Below are 12,077 nucleotides of genomic sequence, written 5' to 3'. Positions count from 1 at the left end.
TATTTGGTTTAACAATGTGCTGAGCATCAGAGGGGGACGTCATCATGTTCTACCTTAGAGGATCTGGATTCTATACTGCAAGCTCAGAAATCTGACCACAAAGAAGAAGTATCTGAGGGCAGAGGAAGCCAGCTGATTAATGTGACATGGAACTGTCAGGTTTCACAAGGCCCAGCAACAATAACTGGGGAAAAATTGAAACTGGCAGCCTAAAGCCAGAGTCTATCTGCCAATAAACCAAATTTATTTTTCTTTTTTTAATTTGCATTAACTGTAACAAAACAAGCAAGCAACAAGCCACATAAAATGCAAGAGCAACAAAAACCACCATTAAACTATGGCAAAACAGGGTGTGCAATATGCTAATTCATAAACCCTTCACTACAATCTGAAAATTCTGAACCACCCTGTGATCCTTGAATGAAGGGCACTACAGAAATTTAATTAATAATAACAGCAGCAATAATTTTCTCCAGGGATTTGGATAACCAGCCTTCCCAATGGCTTTTCACAACCCATTGAAATACAAGGGAATGTTTCCATTTATAGCTATATACAATATGTTTTCTTCAATTCAAACACAATGGCAAAGCACCAATAAGTACTTTGGAAAGAAAAAGTAAGAATGGCAAAATTACGTCCAAGCCAACATAATTACAAAGTTTTCATATGTACACAGTCTTACTATACCGTAACACAAGCATACCTAAGTTGCCATGTCAACAAAATGCCACAGACAGAATGGAGTAAGGATGCATATACATGGATTGCATGTGGTTTATAACACCAAAAAACTCAAGACCTGTTCTTATTAAAAGTTCACAGTGAAATGTTTGTAGCATTTCCAACCTATGCCACAGGTTTATTTGAAACCACTGGCTTATTAAATGAATGTAGTCTTGTACAGGCACAAAGTTTAACATCTTGCTTCCCCAACCACCTGCACCATAAACACAGAGCAGTCTACTTACATTTGGCGTTTAATGTATTCTTTTAGTAGTGTTTCATCAACAGAATACACCTGCATTCCTGTTCCATCATCATAGTAATACATCATACTAGTGTTAAGATCTGGCTGAAATGGCTGGTCAGTTCTCTCATTATATTGTTCCCGATAGCCATATGAATAGTCATGGTTCACTTCAGGAAGAAGGAAAATTGAATTGTTACAAATTATGAGTCTAAGTATGTGAAAATATAAAGCCTCGACCTAGTCAATGTTTAGAATTATTTGAGTCAACATTACATTTTATTTATTTCATAAAATTTACATATCACCTGATTGTAAAAAAAACTTCAAAGCAGTTTACAATATATATACAGGAGTCATGGGGTAGAAATATACTTTTACTTTCAGAAAACACACGGCAAAGTTTCTCACTAACATTATAATTATGGAATAAGAGGACTCTCTCTCTCAGGAAGCAATAATTGCTTAATGACAGGATAACAGGGAATAGAAGAAGTGTGCATGCACACGAAAGCTCATATCAAGAACTAACTTAGTTGGTCTTTAAGGTGCTACTGGAAGGAATTTTTTTTGTTTTGACTATGGCAGACCAACACGGCTACCTATCTGTAACAGGGAATAGAAGGACAATTTTCACAATGGAAGGACATAAATGGCAATTAACATATCCTATGGGAACAGACACTATTCCAACTGTCAATATAATTTTTTCATAATAATTTCTATTTTCATACTTCGAGGGTTTCCTCTTCCACGTCCTCTTCCTCTTCCTCTGCCCCTTCCTCTTCCTCTGTAAAACCCTCGAATACTGCCACCTTCACTTCTCACACTAGAGACTTCATCATGATCATCTCGTTTTTCTCTATCCCGTCGCCAGCCTTTTAGAAATAGGAGAAGAAATGTAGATTCCTAAAGTTACAGAAGTGAGGTTTTAACAAGAAGTAGTTGTCAATTAAATGCAAACACAAATCAATAAAATTTAGATGACATACTAGTTCTTGTCTCATTGCGTCTGTTGTTGTGTGGCACAAGCTTGCCTGTTTCTGGCTGAGATCTTGAACTGTTCCGAGATCCTGGTCTATCTTGGCCTTCTGGCTTCATATCATCTAAATGAAGTGGCACCCATTTGTGCTTGTTACCTTCAAGTGTAAAATATAGAACTAGAATGCTGTTAAGAATACCCATTAACCCTATAAAATATATTACATTTATTAAGTATTAGTTCCCACATTTTGAACAAATATGCACATATTAATTCATTCTAAGAATAACAGCAAATGTCACAAAGTAACTTTCTGAAAGTTACTTCATGAAAATATGTTCTGAACATACAAGAAATAGCTTCTCATCCTATGCACAGTCCAAACTCAAATTTCAAACACTTGCAAGTTATTAGATGAGGGGGAGCTGTGGAGGAAGGCATGCTAGCTCGGCCTCCTTTCATTTTTGGCACCTTCCATAAGATGAAAGGTAGGGAGCTGTTCTATCTGTGGGGACTCCTTGCATGTATGCAAACCCCAGAAAACCAGACTGCTGCAGGAATAGTAAGATATCACTGGTGGGCCTCAGTAAGATCTTAAAAGGACACTCTTTTAAAGCAGTTCTTCAGAAATTTAATCCCACTGTGCCTTTTACCACGTTCATAGGTTCTGTGGGGATATCACTGAAAATACTATTCAGTTTAATGAGCTTTGGAGACAGTGAACGGTTTTATGTCATAGTAGTAATATTAATATTATAACTGCTCACTCTTTTGCACCTTTCTACCTTCCAACTCTTTTGAAACCTAACCTATGCTAATCCCAGATGAAGAATATCTGATTTCATACTTCTAGCCTATGTGAGTTTTTCCTGTAATATAAGCAGGATATTAGGTTGGTTGCCACCTCATTAAGTGACTTGTGGGGAAACAAGACACTGACAGAGGATTAAGGAATTCCCTCCCATGACAAAACTGATGTGATGCACGCAAAGTGCTGAAGAAGCTTCTTGTTTCTGAATATGATTTTTGTGTTCCGCCTTAGATTAAAATTTTATCTAAGGATTCATCTGCATGCATTTGGAGTATGAGGTTACTGATCTTCACACAGAAGAAGCTAATAAAATTTCTTTATATATAAATTAATGCCCAAATTTAAAATTTTACGAAAATGAAGATTTGCTAAATTCTAAAATATTAATACAGCAAGATTTTTGCAAGCACAATAGAACAAGCACTATTGAAACAGTCATAAATTAGAGTTGCAACCCTTTAAAAAAACGGTCAACAAAATTAACAAGAATGTCAGAAATCAAGAGCACAAACACACATTACAGCTCCATTTTCTAAATTTGGTCACGATACCTCAGGTTATAGAGAACATTATTAATATGCTAGCCCAGACCAACCTTTTTTCTTTTGATTGTTAATCTGAGCCTCATCTTCACTAACGTTTTCGCCAGGAATATCCAGATTTATTTCCAGGTTTTCTTTGATTCTGCTATTATTCTTCCTTTCATTCTTCTCTTCTTTCTCCTTTTTGATTGGAGTTTTTTTATTCTGGTTGCTTATATTTTTACACTATAACACAACAGGGGGAAAAATTAGAGCTGAATCCTAACCCCATTCAAATATTTGCAGCCATCCCATCCCTGCTGCCAAATTTGAGCTACATATAAAAAAGCAAACCACTCTTTCCTACTGTCCTTTTATCAACTGTTCATCTGACATATGCAAAGGAACAGAATCACAGCAGAAACTCCCAGCCTCAACTTATATGTGTTGGCTATACTATCTGTACAGACCCTATTCACACATGTTCAGAGCCAGCTATATGTATGAAGGCTCTGTACATGTTTCCAAGGAACCTGCAAAAGCAAGGTACATGGCACAATTAACATGTGAGGGGGGGCTTGTTACCACAATTCCTCTATTGCCTTCCCCAATCGCATCAGTGAGCACAAAGAACATATGGACAGACCCAAGAAGGTTGTTTTTTGCTAAGTGTTGTCAATATTGTCATATATTATTAACTTGGATAAGTCTACCTCAGTTTATTGTTAAATTTGTTTATTGCGACAAAAAAGTAATAAAAACTGCATTTTCATAACTGAATAGTCATACCTTGGTTCTTGAACGTAATCCATTCTGGAAGTCTGTTCAACTCCCAAAACCGTTTGAAAACCAAGGTGCGGCTTCCGGATTGGCTGCAGGAGCTTCCTGCACTCAAGCAGAAGCCGCGTCAGATGTTCGGCTTCCGAAAAAGTTTGAAAATCGGAACACTTACTTCCAGGGTTTCAGCGTTCAGGAGACAAAATATACGTGTACCAAGGCATTTGAGAACCAAGGTATGTCTGTATTCCATTATTAGTAGAGTTAGATTTCCAGCTAATGTGACAATTAAATCCATTATAATTACAATGGCTCCCTTTCTCTTCCCCACATGCTTCTACTAGCAGGCTCCTCTGCATTCCTTCCTTTTCTCTGTTTCCTTCTCTTTCTTTCTTTGGAGGCAACTTGCAAAAATAAGCAATAGCTGCTTCCTCAAAACCACTTTTGGTATCTACCTCAGCTGAGCAATGGTAGCTTTCTCTGCAAAACACTTTCATGTAGGTGAGTTACAAAGAGATCATTTGTTACTACAAGCCACTCAGACAGAACTCTCTGGGTGGAGCAGCTTTCTTGAAACAGTGATGGTGGTCCATGTTCTTTCTCCTTCAAACAGGGTTTCACATAACACTAATCCAAGTTGTGTGGTTTGTTTAAACCATGTTTAAACCTAAGTGCTCCCATTTCATTCCTTCATTTGTTCAGATGAAGCAACAAACCACAAGCCTTGCATTAGTGTAACATTCAAACCAGTGCTTATGGTTTGTTTCTCACAAATAAACCATGATTGGGACTCTAGTTATAGCTTTAAAGAACATAGGTTGCAATGGGTTTTGCTGCCACGGACAGAAGATTGGGACTGATCCTTTTCAGCTTAAGTACCATATCACTCCACATTCAATCTGATTTCTAAATCATACTTCAGAAAAATCAGCTACAAGTGTCCTGTGGCATAGGGTAGAGAACCATGAGCTATTTACAGAATGCTTTAGGAGAAGGAATGGGGGCTGGCTGCCCAAAAATATTTTTCTGCAAATTGTCTAGCTGCCCTTGCTGATCTCCCAAATAGATACCTAGGTCATCTGTATGCAAAACAATTGTCATTAATTAACAGATCAGCCTTGTACAACTCAATTATGCTTTAAGAATGAACTGAACATTATGTGCATCAATTAATTCTATCATACCTCACTGATATTGTGTTTTGCAAAGGTCACAATATGAAATTATTTTTATGTGGTATAGAAAAGAAAAGCCATCTAGAAATATGTAAATGTTGTCAATTTAAACTTGTTAAGGAAATAAATTTGCCTTCATTGTAAACTAGTCTTACAAGCAGTTAGACTAACAGTTAACCAGCTTGCTCACCTCCATCTCTTGTACCTTATAGCTGCTAGCTCCTCTGCTACCACATTGAACCTAAGCTTGTCTAGCATTCTGAAGCTGGGAAAGTTACAATACTGTTATGAAAAGAGCATTATGATGATAGTGCGGAGACAGGAGAAAATTGGCTGGTAGACAGAATTGTGAGACGAGAAGAGTGCAATATTGTTTGTTATTTCTATGAGGCAAGAGATACCTGCCACACTCAAGTGACAAACTTCATTGTTGTTGTTACAAAGAAACATTAGAAGTGTACTTACTTCAGAGTTGGCAATTTCACTTGGTGTTGGCCAGTTTGATGCATCACTGAAGTCATTTGCCTGCAATGGTAATGAACACATATTACTGTCCAGAAACATTTGTTCAATAGCAAGCAAGCATCCCCATTCGTCACTGGATTTATGCTACAGTTTACAGAAATGAGATCACAAAACAAAAATTCTTGATTCTTACATATCCTGACTCGCAAAATAGCACAGTGAAAAACCAAACTCAGCAGCGTGGTCAGCAATTCTGAATCCATAACCCTAACCCTAACCCTAACCTTTTTTTTAAAAAAAATGTGCTCAGTCATTTTTATGAAGGCAGTCTTTTCAAATTTGATATTAATGTTATGAAGTAATTTGCATAATAATTAACAGTCAATGGATGTGAATTACTTGAAGCTAAAATCAGCAAGTAAACATAGCTTTTCTGCTTATCCTCTATTTCCAATATAACTCTTAGTAAGGAAAACGTTTCCATCACTTTGGAAAATCACATACAACACTCAAGACTAGCTGTTTTATTTCTCAAGATGCTCCTACAGTAACTTATCCCTTGTTCAGTTCGAAGGGCAGACCATATTGTAAGATAATGGCTATACTGAAAAAGGTATCAATGAAACTTTAATAAACTTTTTTGTTTTGCTTTAAAGCAACTTTCATCAGTTTAATTTCTGGGTACTCCCACTTTCTAAAAAGCATATACAAATAGATTTTAAAAGCAACATTTGTATATGAGAAAAGAATTTCATGTAAGTCCACCAGCACTATCTTTCTTCCTGAGCTTGAATAAGATTGTAACTTAAAAGTTTTGCTTCAACAGTTCAGTAATAAGGGTGAAGCCTATGGTTCTGGTTTTATAGTCTTTTCCATATTAAAAAACCTATTTATATGAAGTATGTGGTATCAAAGAAGTCCTTATGATAATTTAAATAAATATGCAAATACAGGATTATCAGTATATTACAATAAATGAATTTAATAATTAATTAATTATGAAAGTATTAATTACTAATTAATATAATAATTTAAACCTAAATTAATAGACTATAAAACTGATTTGGACTGCTAAAACATACCTTATTCGATTTCTTTACTTTCGATTTTCCTGCCTTTATGACTTTAGCAGAACTCTGCAATTCTAAAATGAATAAAAGAAATATGTGATTCAAGTAATCTAGAAAGAGTAACAAAACCAAGTTCATCACATAATTTAAATAGTATGATTAATTTCTGCTCTCAAATTGTTTAAGTACAAGTTGAAACAAAGAAATTCCACAAAGTACAAATGATTTTTTAAATTAACTGGATAACTATCGAACTTGAAAAAATCATTTTTTTCAGCTTATCAAATTAGCTTAAGTGTTAATTCTAATTTGAATGCTGCTATTAGCCTTGTAAAACGCTAGGATTACTCACCTCAAATTACTCACATAAATTAGAATCTTATGGCTGCAATCCTATCCATACTTACCATTGATATCCTATCAATGGGGCTTCTGGATAGGAGCCTATATAAAACTTGATGACTGAAACTCACATGTAGACTATATTACAAAAATAAAGATGCATTGCGATCTCAATTTATGATAGCTTTAAAAAGAGTTTTTGTTAGAAAAAGAATAGATTAAAAATGTATTTTTATACTCCAGTTAGTGCTTTATGAGCTAAAACTGGCACAGTTCATACTTGTAGATTTCAGAGCAAATATCCAATCTATGTCAGACGAATTCTTACTTTACCATTATGCTTATGGATATATGTAACAGCTACTTAAATATTTCAGTCTATGCCCCTACAGCTGTCACATGTGGAATACAAAATTCTGGAAAAATAAATACTCTTATAAACTTTGTATTAGCATACAGGGCAAATATTACTAATATATGATTAATGCTTCAAGTCTTCTCCATATCATATTCTGAACAGACATATGAGTGAAGATTCTAGAGCCAAAGTGAAAATAAAGGAACGAAACAGTCTAGTTTCAATAAGTCAATCAAACATTAAGAATGTAAATAGTATACTATAAACAAACTCCAATTAAAACAAAAATCTATCTAGTGCTTAGCAGGCTAGCTAAATAATTAAAATTAATCTAATTTCAATTAATTGTTTGCATCTTTCTGGCGGTTATGAGGAAAAAATTATAACTGCTAGCCCTATCAAAAAGCATCAAGTATAGATGGAGGGGATGCTTTCTCTATACAGTATATGTTTAACAACCTAGGGAGGGGTGCAAGTGTACATGAGTCCAAAAAGATTGTGATCCCCTCCTGTACACTGTAGGAATTTAAGATGGAAGAGATATACTGTACACAGTACTACTTTGTAATATATTCCTTTTTAATATGTAACACATTTTGAATGTGAGCTAGTAACTTATCCAAAAGAGAAATAATATGATCAAAACAACAACTGTGTGGTAGAGATTATGCTCATTGTATTGCAGAAGAATAGTACTGTACTACTGGAGTATCCAATGCGACAACTGCACCATGATGGCCTCAGGCAACCCCCAATCTGGAGACCAATGTGGAGTGTCATAAACACCACTCTAAGCATTTTGGAGAAAGGGTCGAGTTGCATAATATATTACTAACCACCACCACATTTAGAGCAAGAACTACCGTATTTTTTGCTCTATAAGACTCACTTTTTCCCTCCTAAAAAGTAAGGGGAAATGTGTGTGCGTCTTATGGAGCGAATTCAGGCTGCGCAGCTATCGCAGAAGCCAGAACAGCAAGAGGGATTTCACTGCGCAGCGATCCCTCTTGCTGTTCTGGCTTCTGAGATTCAGAATAATTTTTTTCTTGTTTTCCTCCTCCAAAAACTAGGTGTGTCTTGTGGTCTGGTGCGTCTTATAGAGCAAAAAATACGGTAGTCAGGCATATCATATCTGACAGCATCTTTTCTGAACACAGCTGCTTTAATATTCTATTCTCGCACTACAAGGTAGTGCCTGAGCAACTATCCATCTGTCTAGGCAAGCACGTAAAGCTGAATGTGCACAAGTTAAATGTGTGTAAATTGCAGTCTTACTGTGTAGAATCAGTTTGCATAGCATCACTTAATGAACTTGTTACATGAAAGTTGAAGATATGCAAAACAAATTATCTATTTAACAAAATCCTAATTAATGCTAATTAACCTTTTACTTTCCCTGTTTTTTAAATGTAAAATACAAAAGCTAGTTATTTAAGGCAGAACTCTATTTTTATTTGTAAGGTATTTAAGCTAGGATATTCAACACATTTATTAGGGAGCAAGTACTTAAGAATTCAACTAAATTAATTCTTTTATCCAAGTTTTAAATTGTACTGTTATATCACTTTAATCTAGCTAAGTCCCAGAGCACTAATATAATACCTTCTATTATCTCAAAGAGCGTTACAACTACTGCTGCTGAATTTGAATACTATTTCATGATAATTCCTGCTACATGGTGGCATACTGTGATTTGTGATCTACAAATTATATACAGTACAGCACATGCTAAAGTTTCTCGCAAGACCATCAAGCATGAACTACAAAGGAAAGCAGGACTAATTACTACAGTGGTCATTCTCTAAAGACCTGTTAGCGCAAATATATGTTTAAAAGCCTTGAATTTGCTACCACCAGCATACTATCACAGGAACCCTAAACTATGAATAGCACCCTCAAGAAAAAATGAAGTAAACTCTATATAGAACTCATGCTTTTCAGTTTTATTGCAGGTTATGCCAAGTGTTGACAAGCATGCACAGTGACCAAAGAAAGAGTAAAGGCTATTTCATATGTTAACTCGTTAAGTTTTTGTTTGGAAGTACCGTATTTTTCGCCCCATAGGGCACACCGGCCCATAGGGCGCACCTAGTTTTTTGGGGGGGGAAATAAAGAAAAAAAATTCTTTCCCCCCTAGGCGCGGGGCTGGGGAAGCCCGAGCTTCCCCCGACACCAGCCCCCAGAACAGGCTGCTATCCGCAAGCCTAGGGAGCCTGGCGGGAAGTCACGCAGCTCTCCCACGGCTTGCGGAGAGCTGCGCGAAGCTTGAAGCCTGGGGGCGTGCTGAGCTCAGCGCGCCCCAGGCTTCTGGATGCACGCAGCTCTCTGCAAGCCGTGGGAGAGCTGCGTGACTTTGCGCCGGGCTCCCACGGCTTGCGGATAGCTTCCTGAAGCCTGGAGAGCAAGAGGGGTCGGTGCACATTTTTGGAGGGGAAAAAGTGTGTCCTATAGGGTGACAAATACGGTACTGTAAACTTATTTAATAGCACCACCCATACGTATATGTTCACGAATACAGTGGTACCTCAGGTTAAGTACTTAATTAGTTCCGGAGGTCCGTACTTAACCTGAAACTGTTCTTAACCTGAAGCACCACTTTAGCTAATGGGGCCTCCTGTTGCTGCCGCGCTGCCGGAGCCCGATTTCTGTTCTCATCCTGAAGCAAAGTTCTTAACCTGAAGCACTATTTCTGCGTTAGCGGAGTCTGTAACCTGAAGCGTATGTAACCTGAGGTACCACTGTATGTAGAACTGCAGTATACAGTGGTACCTCGGGTTATGTACCGGTATTTAATTCATTCCAGAGGTCTGTTCTTAACCTGAAACTGTTCTTAACCTGAAGCGCCACTTTAGCCAATGGGGCCTCCTGCTGCCGTTGTGCCTCTGGAGCACGATTTCTGTTCTCATCCTGAAGCAAAGTTCTTAACCCGAGGTACTATTTCTGGGTTAGTGGAGTCTGTAACCTGAAGCGTATGTAACCTGAAGCGCATGTAACCCGAGGTACCACTGTATATGCATACAACAGAGGTACATACACAACAATGATTTACATGCAAGCAGGAACAAACTATTTCCTGCACACAATCGGCATCCAAACAGGATTCTGACAAGAAGCAGACCAAGCAACAGGCATAATGAAGGACAAAAACACAGAAAAGTTCTGCATGGGCAGAGTGGGACTACAACAGCTCCCCACCACCACCACGACGTCTATCAAGTTAGATCTCTTCTCAGTTTCCGCTCCCCCACCCACCCATAAGAAGTAGCCACTTTCGCTTCTAGGCATCCCTACCGCCGCCAACTGAGCTCTGGCTTTCCCAACCGCTTCGCTCTCACCGTCCACCTCATAAAAGAACTCCAAGGCAGAAGAAGCCACACCTCTTCACGCTCATTTTCCTAATCTGACCATATATGCAACATGAGAGAGGGCAGGCAAGGCTGAAAAGAGCTCCCTGGCACCGGCTTGCTGGCTGGCTGGAGGCAAGCAAGCACACGCCTTTCTCCGAAGCCTGTGTCATTCGGGGTCGCCGCCGAAAGCGGGCGGGGGAGGGTGGAGAAAGAGAGAGAGAGGACGCTTTAAAGAAACTTGAGAAGGAGGCAGCAGCAGCAGCAGCAGAAGCACGCGGGGCTCTGGTCCCCGCTGTAGGTCAAAACACAAGCTCCCTGTCCGCCCAGCCCTTTCCTTACCCGAGTCCTGCGGGGCGAGCTCGCTGCCGGCTGAGGCGCTGGAGGGGGATAAGCTGCCGCCGGAGACGGGGGGAGGCTTCCAGCGGGTCCAGGGGTTATCCTTGGGCGGGGGGGCCTCGACGGCCTGAGGCTGCTGCTGCTGCTGCCCCGGTTGGCACTTGTCGCCGTTGCTGCTATCCTCTTCCTCGTCGTCGTCGCCGCCGCCCTCTTGTTGCTGCTGCTGCAGCCCCTCACCGGAGCCGCTTTCCCGGGGGGCTTCGGTCACTTGGCCGGAAGGAAACAGGAGCTGCTCCTGATGGTTCTCTTCGGGCAGCCGGGCCCCGCCGCCGCCGCCGCTCTTCTCCGCGCCGCGAAGTGGTGCCTGCGGGGCGGCCGCGGACATGCCGAGAGGGGTCTGTCCTCCCGCGCGCCCCTCTCCCTCCGCTCCCCGCGGGGCTGCCGTAGGGCGGGAGGGGGAAGAAGAAGAAAGAGAGCCTCTAAGCCGAGCTGCTCCGTGCGGGGGGCCTGGCCCGCCCCACGGGGGCTGCGGCTGGCGGGGAAGCAGCCCCCCCGCCCCAACAGCGGCCTCCGGGGGCGTCGCCGCTCATTCACCTCAGCGGGTGGTTCAACCGCCACCGCCCCGTGCCGGGGGGGGGAGGGGGTTGTAGAGAAGAGAGACGCGCGAGAGGGCCGCGCACGAGAACGCGTCGCCACCGCTGAGGGGCCGCCCGGAGTTGAGGGGCGGGGGTGGGGGGCAGGAGGAGGCGCCGGAGCCGAGGCACAGTTTTCGTGGGGCCTGCTTTGAGGTCCGGCAAGGAGCTCCGTCACAGCTGTCGCGCGTGTGTGCTTCCTCGCGCCGGGGGAGGCGGGGTGGGTGGGAAGAGGGGCGGGGACAGAGTCAGGGAAAGGAGTGAAGGGAGGGGGGTAAGAAGAAGGAGGAG

At 40.6% G+C, this 12,077-nt stretch overlaps 1 protein-coding gene across 5 annotated transcripts in view; it reads right to left on the bottom strand.

Annotated features, from left to right (window-relative positions):
• The window catches only part of LARP1B (La ribonucleoprotein 1B), a 28,940-nt gene extending 16,863 nt beyond the window's left edge, over positions 1-12,077 (bottom strand). The window contains exons 1-7 of one of the 5 annotated variants that reach the window (XM_081926461.1): positions 11,158-12,077; positions 6,784-6,845; positions 5,702-5,761; positions 3,359-3,530; positions 1,963-2,130; positions 1,705-1,848; positions 972-1,140 (exon numbers count right to left, since the gene is read on the bottom strand). In XM_081926461.1, coding sequence (XP_081782587.1) covers positions 972-1,140; positions 1,705-1,848; positions 1,963-2,130; positions 3,359-3,530; positions 5,702-5,761; positions 6,784-6,845; positions 11,158-11,539 — 1,157 coding nt within the window. In that variant the 5' untranslated portion in view covers positions 11,540-12,077. The remainder of the gene's footprint in view (positions 1-971; positions 1,141-1,704; positions 1,849-1,962; positions 2,131-3,358; positions 3,531-5,701; positions 5,762-6,783; positions 6,846-11,157) is intronic. The other 4 variants (XM_081926465.1, XM_081926463.1, XM_081926462.1 and 1 more) reach the window with 4 other exon arrangements.

The sequence above is a fragment of the Podarcis melisellensis genome (assembly GCF_964234715.1).
Source record: "Podarcis melisellensis genome assembly, chromosome: 9".
In the NCBI taxonomy this organism is placed as follows: Eukaryota; Metazoa; Chordata; class Lepidosauria; order Squamata; family Lacertidae; genus Podarcis; species Podarcis melisellensis.
Note: the sequence above shows the minus strand (reverse complement) of the source record. Positions and strands in the feature narration are given on the sequence as shown.